This window comes from Apteryx rowi, unplaced genomic scaffold (assembly GCF_003343035.1).
Source record: "Apteryx rowi isolate R43461 unplaced genomic scaffold, aptRow1 scaffold_45, whole genome shotgun sequence".
Taxonomy (NCBI): Eukaryota; Metazoa; Chordata; class Aves; order Apterygiformes; family Apterygidae; genus Apteryx; species Apteryx rowi.
Window position 1 is genome coordinate 1,497,955 of NW_020450705.1, and position 14,140 is coordinate 1,512,094.

A 14,140-nucleotide genomic window follows, 5' to 3' on the forward strand; every position below is an offset into this window, starting at 1 on the left:
TGATAATACTATTTGTTATACCTAAAAAATATACTGTGTCTTGAGGAATCCACTGAGGCTGGTTGCGAAGGCAATAAAAGAGCCAAGTGAGTATATTATAAAGACCTTTACGATCCATGGGTTTTGTATGTCACACTGCTCAGCATCTGCTTGGGCATATGGAGAACTAATTTGCAAATAATTCTCTCAAGGAGAGAGTCTAAAGGACAAAACCCACTCTGTATATACTGGTTAGTGCAGGAGATCTCAGGAAAAGGCAAAAAGAAATGTCATTGGGTTTGTAGCGCGAGTTCCTAAATTCCTTTAGAAAGTGAGTTAGCAAAGTGATTCTCAGGAGTACTTCTAGTGGGAAGTTTTTTGGGGGAGGCTTCTCACTTCTCACTTCTTCGTTTCAGAACAGGTAACAGCTGGAAGGGCAGGTATTAGTTTTGTCAAGGATGTATCAGCACTGCCAAGATTGTTGCTCCAATAGCTACAGCCACATTAAATGTAAATGCAGCAGCCTGGGAGCTGCTGCTGGAGGAGCTGAAGTAGCATAAAACTTGCTGCCAGTTTGGTGCTTAGGTTTTGCATTCGGTGTCTGTCGCTTCCAGTGCCCAAGTCCACAGCTTATAATGGCAATATGGCAGGTCTGCTCTGTGCATCTAGCCATCTATTTTATAATATTTCTGTAAGAAATGGTAATCCTAACAAAAAACTGCATGGAAAAACCTGCATTTAAGTCAGAAATTAAGTTTAAAAATAGGCTAAAAAGACAGTTATTCCTAAAATGAAATAATAAAGGATTATTGCAAGGATTCAACTTTCCTATGAAAGACAAATCAATGGAACTGTGCCTATTCACAACAGCATTTGTAATGGAAAAGGAGAGAGGGGAAAACAGAACACACAAGACTGTAAGGTTAGTGGATTTTATTTCATAATTGGTTTATGTTACTACTTTTCCATAGTCTTGGGGAAGGGAATGGGTCTAACCAGTTGAAATATTACAGCTGCAGGAAATTTCTCTCCTTCATGTCGTGTACCACAGCACATGGCTGTCTCAACCAGATCCTTTAGAGATTATGTGATTTACTTAAAATAATTAAAAAACTTTTATAAACACAAATTGAAATTTCTAATCTGAGGACTGTCCTAATGTATACAGCTATTCAGTAAAATGATCTGGCTGCTGCAAATATTTCATCTACCAGCAGAGGAGGCTATTGGACAGAATAAACCTTCCTAAACTGGCAAATGCAAAGACCTCTTCTTCTGTAGCTGGAACTGTAATATGAGCCACAGATGCTTAGGTTTTTTTATTTAAAAATGCTACAGGAAGGCAGTGCTGGAGGGGGTGGTTAGTCCTTACTTCTCTTTAAATGTAGAGGCAGAGTGCTAGCTAAGGAGGACTGAGAGTAGGGAATGCAATTCCAACCCAACAGATGAAGGTGCAACGTTTCACCCATGGCGGGAGTGGGAGGCCCTTCGTGCATTGCTGTGCAGGGCCCTAAAACACCGGAGGATCCAGCATTGCATTCCCTAGGTACAAGGGAAGCTTGAGCCAAGATGCTTTGTGTAGCCCTCGGCACTGGTTAAAGTAGCACAGAGATATAGGATAAGAGGAAAAGTGCTGGAGGATCGTTTAGTTTTTCTTCAAATTCTCCACGTTGTAGCACTTCCTGACCAGATAATCTAGGAAGTCTGCAGCCCAGTCCCGGATCAGGAGGGGTATTTTAGTAGAAGCATATTTGTAGTAAACTTCCCGTTGGCGGAGAGCTCCCCCCTTGATGATTTCCAGTGCACACTCCTCTTTGGGTGCTGGGGACATCAGGACCACATCAGCAGCGGCTTTCATGGCACTCTCTAGCCCGGGAGAACAAAAGAAACTTCGGTCAGGTTTGGATTGCCCTCTGCAAGTTGCCTAAGGATTGGCAAGGTATTGTTTAAAAGCTAATTATCATCAATTTAGCCTTCTGTGAGCTCTACTCTTCCAAAAGTTCTGTGCTGCAGGGCTTCTTCATGTCATGTACAATATGCAGCAGCTAGGGGCCCCAGTAAGACTAGGGCAGGACTCTCTTTGTGCCTGGCCTTCTACGCATACAGTCCTTTCCCTGAAGAGTCAACTTGTGATGAGCAATGCGAAGGGTTGAGGAAGACTGTGTTATTTAATTGGTGCGAATGCGGGTAGTAGAACTGGTAAAATAATTTATTAAAATTAGACATATCAGTATATAGTTGAAAATGGAGGTAATTTTGTGAGGCTAAAAATAATTTCCTGTCCATTGTCCAGCACATGCAGAATTTTTCAAGCTGCTCTAATACATGCACTTGCATTCACATAATTTGTCATTGTATCAATAGATGAGAATAATGGGAGATATGCAGCTGGCACAAGCACTTCTACTCCCTGAGTATCAGGCTGTGCCAGCTATTATGCAGTGGTTGATTTTCTATTGCAGTGGGTGCAGAAATTAGTCTTGAGACTCTTTGGGAGAGAGGTAGTGTCCTTGAGAGCAGACAAGAGCGTATTTTGCATGCATTCACAGTATGGGGAGGCTTGGTGGAAAAGAAGCAACAGAGGTGGAAGGAAGGGTCAGTGGTGAAGGGACTTTAGGGCAGGATAAAAAGCTTAGTGTGATGTTCTGTTCCTAATTAGCCAGATCAAACAGCACTGATCTTACCAGTATTAATGAAGCCAAGGACGCAGAGTGTGATGGAAACATTAACATTCTGAATGCTGAATTCCTGCCTCAGGGAGCTGAAAAATCCATCCAAGGCAAACTTAGTTGCAGAATAGGGCACAGTAAATGGAAACCCAACTTTACCTAGACACAGAGTGAAGTTCCATTATAGCACAGAAAGCTGCACTGCATGAACGTCTGTTTTATTCTTCCTCAGATAAAGTATTTTACCCAAAGGGAATTTACTGTGAAATGTCATCCTGGCACCTAAGCAACTGAGAATTGCAAAGGATTCCTGTCCACTTCCAGCTCTCTTAAGGTCTTAAGTCCAACAGCATGTCTCATGTCTCTGCTCAGTATGAGCAACAGACAGAAGCTATGAAACCCCCAGAGAGGAGAGGCAGAGCAAAGTTTAATCCCTTTTGCCTCTGAATACTAAATTATCATCACCAAAAGACTAACCAGCATACTGATTGTGAGACGGGGACATCTGTTATTAATTCAGTTTCCTGACTAACAGAAATCTATTAGAATAGAGTCATGTTTTTGTGTCAATAACTGACTACAAACATCAACAAGAACTTGACCTACCACAATAAGATGAATGATCAGTCAGAGAGCCAACACAATGAGAAATTAATGTATTTCCACTTTTCTCCATAAAACTAGAGGTGTTCTAGCTCTGCTGCTTTAATGAACCTAGATACCAAAGTATGGAGTTTGATCTTCTTCAAGGAGCATGGCTAGTCAGAAAGCAAGCTGGAGCAATCAGATGCCATCAGAGAACAAATGCCATTGAGAAAATGCAAAAAAGTCCTTTTTAAAAAAAAGAATATATATATTTTTCAGTGTGTTAAGCAGTTATGGCTCTATTAATATGCCTCGGAGTCTATGCATGCTTGTTGCTTATGAAAATCAGCCCATGGTGTCTTTTGGCTGAATCTCATATCACCTACCTTGCTCCACACTCACCTGCCATGGATGAAACTACTACAATGCTGCCCCCGCTCTCCTTCAGCATAGGCAGAGCAGAGACTGTCATAGCTACATAGCTGAGGAAGTTAATCCGAAGGAGCTTTTGTACGTGCCCAACATCCCCATCGAAATAACTGAAGTATGACTTGCCGATGTGATTAAGAATCAGCATGTCTAGGCCTCCTGAAAGCAGAGGAGCAGGCATTAGTGTTGGGTAGGGGAAGAAGGCTAAAACCAGAAGAACGGAGGCACCCCTTGGAGCACAATAAATATAATAATAAAAAAATCAGGTTTTTGGGTCAGAGCTGTGGCCTATCATCTTTGAAGCAGGGACAGTCCAGACAGTGGCTGGCAGTAAAAATGTGCTTGGCTTATCTCACTTGTCCTAAACAAGAGAGCCACAAAAAACATTCTTTGTTGTGATTTTTCTTTTTTGATTGTTTGTTTTTCTGGTTCACAACACAAATAACATGGCGCAAGGGAGATCACCCCTGAGTTGTCCACGGGCCCAGGGTGGGAGGAGTGCTCCAGGCTGAGCTGAAATACTGCATTTCTGCAGCAATGACCCATGGCCAGAATAGCAAGGTTGCTACAGGGCTGATTGACAGCTTCCACCATGGTAGCTGGTGGTGATGAAATACAGGATTACGATACTGGAACAGGATGTTAAGAGGGCACAGAGATGAAATCAAGAGGGCAGTTGGGGGTGAGCTAGTCTGATAAAGATTGGAAGGAGGGCCTGGAGCAGCACTGGGGGCCACAGAGCAGGACACAAAGTGGAGAAGTAAGGAAAATCTTTCTGGTCCCACCCCATCTCTGATTCTCCTTTTTTTGTCGCTGTTTTCTCAAGAGCAAGCCATAAACTTACCCAGTAAGTTCTCTGCTTCCTTCACAACATGCTCAGCAAATGCCATGTCCTCCATGCTGCCGCTCACGTACTGCGCAGAGGCTGCCCCCAGCTTAAGGCACTGTTCAACAACCTGGGACACACCAACAGGACACCTCAAACCTATTCCCCTGTAGCGTGAAGTCTGCTGCTGTACAGCTCTGGGGTAGTGAAAGAACTATCTGTGCTCATTGTAATGTGTCCCTGACTTAAAAGCAGCAGTCTGGAGCTTCTGAGAGCATGTTTTGAGCTGCTTAAGTTTCAAAGGGAGCCTGAAAAAATACTCCTTTGGTAAATGCGTTACCCAAGGCAGTCTGGCTCTTTATTGGTGCAGTCTGCAATGGAATTGCATGCATGTGGGGTGAGCGGGGAGCGTGTATATCATTGCAGTGGAATGAGGGTGTGTGTGTGCTGGTGCAGAACGTCTACATGGGAATATGTGTACATAACTAGGCAAGTTGAAATGTAACTGCGTGTGTTATGTAGAATGTATGTATCTGACAATGATTTTTGAGTATTTGGAAGCCCCAGATAGCACTAGTATGCATACCCACGAATATAAATGTGCGTATTTGGTGTTTGTGCCATGGCAAGTATATGGGCATATATGTATGCGCATACCTCTGATATGAGATTGGCCTAACTATGTTTGTGTGTGCACCGCCATGAGCATGCATGTGTGAGTGCTTAGCTTGCCATTTACTTTCTGTAGCTTGGCCTCTGTCCGTGCTGTGACCAAAATATGGGATCCCATCCGTGCCAGGTGATAAGCCATCTGCTCTCCAATTCCAGTGCTTGCTCCAGTGACAATCACTCGCTTCCCTTTCAGCATCTCTGGAGACCAAGGCACAGGGATTTAATTTATCCAAACCCTACCAAAAAAAATCTCCTGATGCCCCTGAGAGCACTCAACTGCAAGCTACGTGAGCCTGTTAAGTGCTGAGTGAGTTCTGTCCTGCACCAGGACGACTCTTCCTTCGCCTGGGAAAAGCTGCACAAAGGAGCAGCTGCAGTTCCTAATGTGAATGCAACAACGCAGGAACAGTTCTTTACTCTTTCAACCACTTTTTCATAAATCGCGACACAGCTTAGAAACATCCCACCTATTTTGTAATAAAAATCCCTCTAAGTACACTTTTCAAAACTTAAAATCCAACATTTTAAAATCATTTTTCTAAATTTTGTTACACATTTCAAAATGGAGCATTAAAAGCCCTCTCCGTTTCAGAAACCTTCTGCCTCACCTGTTCCCTCAGTAACTATTTCTGCATGTTACGTGCTTGATTCAGTTTCAGATCTTTGCTAAAACAAGGTTCCATTATCAGCAGTGATACAAATGCTCAGACGTGGTTTGTTGCAAGCTCTGTACAGTTTCTATGCAAAGCACTCAAATGTGGCTTTTAATATTTTACTTAAAGACAAATTCACTTTTAATATTTTACTTAAAGACAGATTCACTTTTAATACTTACCCGGTTTGAAATTCTCCCTCGCAGAATAAAAACAGAAGGCCAAGACCAATCCCAAAAAGGGAATGAGAATCTTTTGCAACCGACCCATCCCACTGTAGAGTCAGGAAATAAAGCATGAAAGAGAAGGGAGGGAAAAAAAAAAAACAACTCTGCAGAGCTGCTCCAGAAAGAAGCAGCAATGCTAATCCTTTAAAACCTGCTAGCGAAGGAACTGCAACTTCCAAAGCCCTGGAAAATCACAATTGGATTGATAATCGAAGCAAAACCTCTGATTTGCTCCTCACTGGAGCTGGTGAACCTCGGCCTAACTGACGGTGTTGCTTTGGGTTCTGCCCGGCTCTTTTCATATTTCCTGTCCCTACGTTAAAATGCAGAATTTTGCACAACACCCTGGAAGAGGTGTGTCTTTGCAGAACAGCATCAAGTTTCACTTAGAGAATATCAGAGCAGCCTACTGCAGGTGATTAAAAATCGTATTTTATTCCCACTGGTCAGCTAAGCACTGACACCGTACTCCGATACCATGTGGGTACATACTAAGATGCAATCCCTGTCTGATTACTACTTAAAGCGTCGCTGCAGGTCAGATGCAGGGAAAGCAACCTGAGCTAGACGCAACGTGCCCCGAGAGGGATGAGCCACGGGCTGCGGTGTTCCCACGGGCACTGCTGCCACTGTGCACTCCGAGGCCCTTGGCAGATGCTTGCCGTTGGGATGGTGGGCTGCAGGAGGCACCGGGGTGAAGTCCCAGATGTGCGTGCTACCCCAAATAGTTCAGAACATGCTTTCCTGACATGGTGTTCGTGCCCCCCCCCCCCATCTACTTATGTGAACAGATGGTGATAATAGGGCAGGGATTGAGAGGGCTGAGCTGAACTGCCCCGAAGGAGTGCAACTGCTCCAGCTCCAAGGGGCTACGTGGCAGGGAGGAGGTTTGCGGGGAAACACTGAATGTTCTGGGCTATTTCTGCAGAGAAAGGTCCTTGCTCCTATTCTTCTTTTAGGTGAATATAGTCCAAGAAAAATCGGGTAACATCCACTATCTCACCATGTTTAGGCAGCAGCAAATTAGATGCCTTAGATCTTATATAATAGGTGTAAATTACTTATCAGCATAGGTCTAGTGCTGGGATCTTCATAGATTGTGGGACTCTCGTGGAAATTAATTTGCTATGAAATTATCTTGCTAGATCCTGTGCTTTCTCAACATGGGGAAAAACTGTATTTACAAGGCCAAGAGCCTCATCTGCAGCGCAGGGAGCAGTAGCTGCAACATGGTTTAATCTGCATAGGCGTGAAGCGGTGGTTGTCTGTCTCACAGACTGACTGTATTTCCTAAAATTACCCAGGCATCACAGATCTCCTTAAGAAATGTTAAGTGTATCCTCCTTCTCCCAGCGAAACCAACTAGCTAAAAATACTTTGCCTCCCCCATACATCTCAGTCCTATAACTGACTGAGGAAGGCAGCTTTGGAGTAACTCTTCCATAATAAAGCAGGGTCGCTGTGCAGTGCAGCCCTGCGTGCACAGACCCCTCCACCATAATGAGCCAGAAAGAATTATTTAAAGGAATGTTTCTTCCTAATTGTAGCTTTAAAATAAAGATGGTTTAATTTAATAAAATACTTGGTAGGGCAGTGTGGCTGTCTCTGGCATTGCTTCTGCTTTACAGCTCCTCTGCCCTTCCCCTTTCTGCTTCAGTCTCAACTTTCCCCCTTTGATAAGAAGCGGTTAACACACATTTGGTCAGATAACACTGTTTCAGGAACCCTGCCATTTCACAGTCTCTTTGCTTTAAACTTGTATCATGATCATGGAGTGGCCATTTCATTCTTTGGACTGAAAAACTGAAATAATTAACCCTACTCCAGCTGTGATCTCATTTGTGGTACGGGTAGGAAGACAGGCTCTTGTAAGATACTGCTGGTTATTATTAGCATTAGGATATTGTAATAAAGCAATAACTCTCCACCTTTCTGTGCTGTCTGCAAGTGTGTCGCGAAGGTAACGTGGTCCGAGCAACAGCATACTTTGCACTCCAGTCACCTCTGTGAAATATAGGACCTGAGGCATGCGGGTGGGTATCGAGCAAAACACCACACTCGCGGCAGGGACTGAGCATTGCTGGTACGGCCTGTTTATTCAGGATTGTTTATTTTTGCCTGAGCCTTTGGAAAACAAAGGAAAAAAACATTTAAGTCGCTGAAATATTGAACTCTATGTGAAGCAACATATTGTGTGTCCGTTTTGGATATCATTTAAACTTTTTATAAATGACACTTCATGAATGTGCCATTTTAGTGTGTCCGTGTTCAGATGAAGCAAAGGAGGGATTCTGCTGATGACTCCCAATGGGAGCTGTGGTGGCACTGGAGGAGCTGGCCAGGGGACCACATTTCACTGCCTGCTGTGGATTTTCACTGTTGCCTGTCACCCTTCCAGGGCTTTGCTTCTCTTTACTCCCACTCGCAGCTTTTTTTGGTTTTATTTTGCATTATGCAACTTAAGAGCTTGTTTTTGACCTCTTCTTCAGGGTGGGGAGAGGAGGGCAGGAGGATGGCAGTCTGAAGGCATGGCCTGCCGGCTGAGATGGGGTGGATCGCAGCAGGGCCAGCCACAACGAAAGCGGGTCTGGTCGGAGCTGCGTTGTTGTGTTACCCACAATAATGAACTGAACAGACGCATGGGGGAGCACAGCCGGGCAGCAGCAACTAACTGCTCTAACGCTTAAGTAAGCGAGCAATGCCTGTAATCTGTGCACTGGCAGCAAGAAGAAGCTGTTACTCTAAGGCAGCTTCCTCTAAACTATGCTGGATGAAACCCTCCCCCCCCCCCCCCCCGGCTGCAGGTCACTTCTGTAACACTTGTCTACTTTAAACCCTATTTCTCGAAGGTGTGATGGTTGGGTGCTGTACTAACTGCTCTGCACAGATGAGGTTGTTCATTTAGTGCAATCCATAGCTCACTTGAAAGGAGTGAAGACATGAAAGAAATTCGTTCCGACAATAAATTGGCAGAGCAGCAAATAGGAGCTGCTGGAGAGTCCCTCCCAAACATTGCAACAAGGCATAGCATGGAAAGAGTACGTTGCACAGACAGCGTTGGGTTTGAGGCAGGTTTCTGCATGCAAGTCAAACTTGGGGATTCAATAGCACTTGGCAGAAATTAAAATACCATTTTATTTTCCTCTTTTGAGCTGTTTAGTTTCTTTTCCATCCCATTATCAAATTTCTTTGCTAAATGCAGAGGATTTTTCTCTTTTTCTCCTATTCTTTCCTTTATGATGTAGACAAGAAACACAATTTCTCATACCCAACTCTCCTAAAGTCCTTTACCATGAGTACAGGTATAATTCCTTTCTTTAAAGATAGGGATATCACCATTATAAAGGCTGTCCTCAGGGATACTCATGTTGGGCAGATGTGCATATCAACATAAGCTATTAAGCTATGACCAACTTGTGTCTTTTTTACATACTGATGCATGCAGCTTCATCCTGGCTTCTGAAAGCAGTATGCAGAAAATACCTGCATCCTGCAAATGCCATCGCTGTTGCAGCTGCACTCCTGAAAAATACACTCCAAACTCCCAGTAGTAGTAGTGAGTTTGGTTTGACTCAATATTTCCGTTTGCTGCCAGTTTAGCAAAATTACGGCGATGTTTAAGCCACTTCTAAACATTACCGTTATTTTTACCTGAGTAACCAAATCAGCAATTGCTTCCTTGGTATTTTATTGTTGGTACTGTAACTGTGGTTGCTTTGAGTCTTGGCCACTGGCCATGTTCCCAATGCCCTTGGTGTTGGATGGGGGAAGAGAGGAGGAAGAGGTTGATATGCTTATCTGGACCCCTAAATTTAGCTTGGCAGCTTTTGAAACATGCAGATTCCAAACTGCAAATAGAGAGCCAGGACTTTCTAAAGACATTCAGCTTGTGCCCTTGAAGTGTATCAGCGTGTAAGGAAGGGCTTTTGCATTTTAGGTAGTGTTCAGCTCTGTCATCTTATGAAGGCCTGGACACAGGCCCCAGGTGGAAATAAGATCTTTGAAGAGGTGCTGAAGGATGGATAGAGGCAAATATGCATGAGGTCTCATGCCAGATGCCATTTTCCTGAGGATGTAATGCACTAGGGAATTTTCAGTTTTACAGGTTAGAGTAAACTGAATTCAGAGAAGTCATGAAAGAAACAATAATAGAAATCAAACTCTCATAACATCCAGTGATGTAACTCACACCTTGGGCTATGTGTGGCTTTAATACTTTGACCTAACCCAGTCTTAAATGTTCTATATGTTTCCATGCTTTAGTTTGCCTGAGAAGTCCTTGCTAGTACTGATTGTACATCTACCTATTTATTCCACCTGATTGTTCGCTGGTATATCCCAATACTCAAAATTTCTCTTTGCAATTCACACGTCGACTTTTGGAATGGATTTGCCATGCTCCGTTGCCTCTGTGTGCAGACACAGTCTACTAATTGCATGTGGATGCGTTTGTGTAATTTGCACTGGCCAGGACTGTCTGCAATTCTGTCTGGTGTCAATGTTGAAATGCAGGTGTGAGGAGGGCTCCGAAGATAGGACTGGGATAGGCAGGCCAGTTTGGAAATTCTTGCCATGGTTTAAGGAGAAAGAGGTTTGCTAAAGCCTTTTAATCTACCACATTGGCTGAGTCCTGTCATTCATTGTAGTTAACGTGATGTTAAATGAATACACATTGAGTTTGTCATTGTATGATTTAAATAAGACTTTATGTGGTCATTTTGGTAAAATCAGGCATTAACACCTGTCTAATTTGCCACTCTGCAGAAAGCTACTCTTATCTAAAATCAAATGCAAACTGTTGTGGATATGGTAACGTGTCAGCTTGAGCTCTCAGGTTGACCTTTGAGCTTACAGTACATCAGGAGGCAGAAGAGCGTGTCCTGGGAGGAATGATTTTACCAAGTCGACTCCAGAACTGCTGGCACAGTTACGGTTATTTAGTTGTCTAATCCAGTTAGCTGTTCTTAGGAGCTCTTTTGATTGTTCTACAAACCTCTTTGCTTTAAGCTTATAAACCCTGTGACCGGATAACTGTTGAAAGGAGGTGCAGACAGCAGGGCACCAGTACGATGGGAGAAACATCTTTACACGGTGTAAAGATAAAAATGAGGCCCACGCTTAGAAGGGGATGAGGCCATCCCCAATGGACTCACCTGGAGCTCCTGAATCTGCACTGCTGGATTTCCCAGCTGTGACAGTCAAGAACAGCTGTACCTCTTCATTTTTTTAAGTTTTCCCTTTCTCATAAGGCAGATTAAGAGATCTGTAACTTGTAAAGAAGGGCTAATATTGGGAACTAAGGTACGACTGACAGAGTTTGCAGCTGCCTTGGACAAAGATGTGATTTTCATCTGAGTTAAATCCATTTATCATCTGTTTAGCTCTGCTTGCCACAGTAGTGATGCGTCTGAATTATGGTAATGTGAGAGAACTGAAACCTGGGCAGTGTTTTCATGTCTTCTTATAATCATAGATATCTAAGTCCCTGGTTTATCTGTGCAAGAAGAGTACCATGAGGAATAACAGATTAGCCTTCCCTGTACCTGAGGCCATGCTACAAACATGTAAAATAGTTAAAGTTGGAATTGCAGGGAACTGTTCAGCTGATTGTTTTCTTCAGGCCTGAATGTTCCTTCTATGTTTGCCAGTGAAACTTCCACTGATATCAATGAGGTGTTGAATTGTTCCAGCCTTGCAAAAGAGATCAAAATGCTTGGTTGCAGCCTAAATGAAGTATTTCTCAAAAGCCGTCTTTAATTGGACTCTGTTCTTTTTCCTGTAAAGAAAGGGTATTTTACACTTAATTCAAAACTTCAAGAGTTTTTGTGCAGACTCAGTAGGATTCCTCCTCCACAATGTGCTGCTATTTTTTGACAAAAATAATTGTCAACACAATGAATTACGTGGTTATGTATTTTGAAATGTAAGGGTGCACTTCAGATGGTTTCTTAGATTCTGAGATTCTGGTCTTAAATTTATGCAGCTCTAGAAGGAGCGATGTATTTGACACTCGTTGATACCAGGCAGTGCTTTTTCATTTTCCATCATCTCCTGCTGTGTGTAACACTTGTTTTGCTTTTAGCTATATATGGGCATATTGCTGGTACGTCTCACTTACAGTGTGAGATACGTAGTGTGCCCCCAGCCTCCGGCCTGCTGGCCCTGCCTTTGGGGAGGGATAAAGAGGGATATTTTTCCTTCAGCAGCAAGTGGTGGAGACTGTTTCTCTTCCCTCTGTTTTGTAGTGTGGTCAGGACCTTTCAGCTACAGTCACCCAGAGGGCTTGTTTAACCAACTTAAATAATATAGTAAGAATCTGTTGTGTTCAGGACTAAGCCCATGAATCATTTTAACATTGGGAAAGTCTGGTAACAAGCTGGGCACTGTTATGGGATGCACCTCAGGACTGGATCTTCTGGGCTGTTTTTGCCCCGCTCCTGGCTTACTGGGCCATTTCATCTGTCTGTACTTTCCACCTAAGAGATTCCCAGGACACTGGGACCTAACGATATTCTTCACTGTCTGTGGCTGTTTTGTGAAGGATTCCAGTAATGGTAAATTTTTTTTTCTTTTTTCCTAGCTGTGCAGCAGCCGTAGCCTCTTGGAAGAGGTCTGGAGGTCAAGGCAGCTTTGTAAATAGCTCTGGGTACCTGCTGGCACAGAGGGGACACGTATCTGACTGCAGGTGCAGCCCCCCACCTCCAAATTAGGGTACATATATGTCAGTCACCAGTGCGAGATATGCTGTTCCCCCCCCCCAATTTGGCCCATTTTGGTTTCAGATGGGAGCAGCTTCTGAAGTTAACTCTAAAACCGCCAGTGCCAGAATAGCCCCACTAAGTGTTGTTCTGTCCCCGGAGGCTGAGTTACAGCCCTCAACTGTTTCACTAGGTCAAACCAGCTACTCGCTGAGAGGAGCCAAAGGTTTCTGCAGAGAGTTGCGAGTGAATCCTATCTGCAAATCTGTAAGAGGAGAAGAGTTTGAAATGAATTCAGCTAGTGAGTGCTGGTACCATATAAAATATTTATTGATTTTGCAAAATGTTTTAAAATGCATCTGTAATAAAAATAAGAAAGCATGCTGTGCATCTTGCACATTTTTATACCAACAAAAGGTATTTTTTCCTACTGCTGCACAGCAGCAAATATAACCATTCACTTCTTTCAAGTCTCAAACTTGCAGTCTCCTCATTTGGCCAATCCTTTGCTCTTCTTTCTGGAACCACCACCTCCAGATACACCAGGACAGCAGAGTCTCTTTACTTGGTTGATCAGCAGATACCTCTCCAGATGTAGGTCTTTTAGGAGGCATGCTGTCTGGTCACCAGGCTCCTTTGCATCATCACTGGTTTCTTGCTGTTTTCCAAGATCAAATTCTCCCGTTTCTGTTTCATTTGCTCTTGTGTTGAGGCAGCTTTCTTCTCCTTCTCCTCCTCTAACCTCTCTTCAGAGGTAAAAGGACTGCACACTGTCTCCACCAGACCAATAACCACACCAAGGAAAGCCAGCACGCTGCCCAGCATATACAGCTTGACCATTTTCCTATTGGGCTTCTGGCTGAGCATTTCTTTGGCAAAGGGGATCAGCTCATGCATGGTTTCCATTTTTTGCAGCGGATTTGGAAGATGTTGATCCTACAAAACAAGAGAGAGGGAGAGGTACATCAGTTATAATCCAGCTGCTTTTTCTCATAGCATTCAGAGAGCTGCACTCAGCCCAGGCTATTTGCGCCACACCCCCAGCCCTGCTTTAAGTGGGGAATTTAGTTTTTGCCGAAAGCTTGCTCTAGCAAAATGCATTTGCCTCAGCTATCTGGCATGGAGGAGAGGGGCGCAGGCTACTGCGGTGCTCCCTCCGCCCGGGGGACCGGGGCTGCGGAGCGTGGGGACGGTAGCAGACGGGGGGTCGGTCTGCTGGGGCCTCCATTGCATCCCACTGCATCCCCCCCGGTGCATCCCAGCGCATCCCACCCGCCGCTTGCACCCCCTTACCCAGCGCCGGGCGGCTGCTGCGGGCGGGGGCGGTGAGCGCTGCGGGGCGGCGCGGCGCGGCTCGGCTCGGCTCGGCGCGGCTCGGCTCGGCTCGGCTCGGCTCGGCTCA

General features: G+C 44.3%; 3 protein-coding genes across 3 annotated transcripts in view; 1 reads left to right on the forward strand and 2 right to left on the reverse strand.

Moving 5' to 3' along the window:
• Positions 1-14,140, forward strand: part of LAMB3 (laminin subunit beta 3) — a 78,257-nt gene that overhangs the window by 19,627 nt on the left and 44,490 nt on the right. The gene's annotated exons all lie outside the window — the stretch shown is intronic.
• LOC112971588 (corticosteroid 11-beta-dehydrogenase isozyme 1-like) lies at positions 910-6,322 on the reverse strand. Its single transcript, XM_026077172.1, has 6 exons — positions 5,996-6,322; positions 5,228-5,358; positions 4,507-4,618; positions 3,636-3,821; positions 2,664-2,807; positions 910-1,845 (listed from the first exon to the last, which is right to left on the reverse strand). Exons 1-6 carry the CDS (start codon positions 6,081-6,083, stop codon positions 1,625-1,627), a joined length of 882 nt encoding a protein of 293 aa, XP_025932957.1. The 5' UTR covers positions 6,084-6,322; the 3' UTR covers positions 910-1,624.
• Positions 13,045-14,069, reverse strand: G0S2 (G0/G1 switch 2). The gene is made up of 2 exons (XM_026077175.1): positions 14,032-14,069; positions 13,045-13,674 (listed from the first exon to the last, which is right to left on the reverse strand). Exon 2 carries the CDS (start codon positions 13,642-13,644, stop codon positions 13,342-13,344), a length of 303 nt encoding a protein of 100 aa, XP_025932960.1. The 5' UTR covers positions 13,645-13,674; positions 14,032-14,069; the 3' UTR covers positions 13,045-13,341.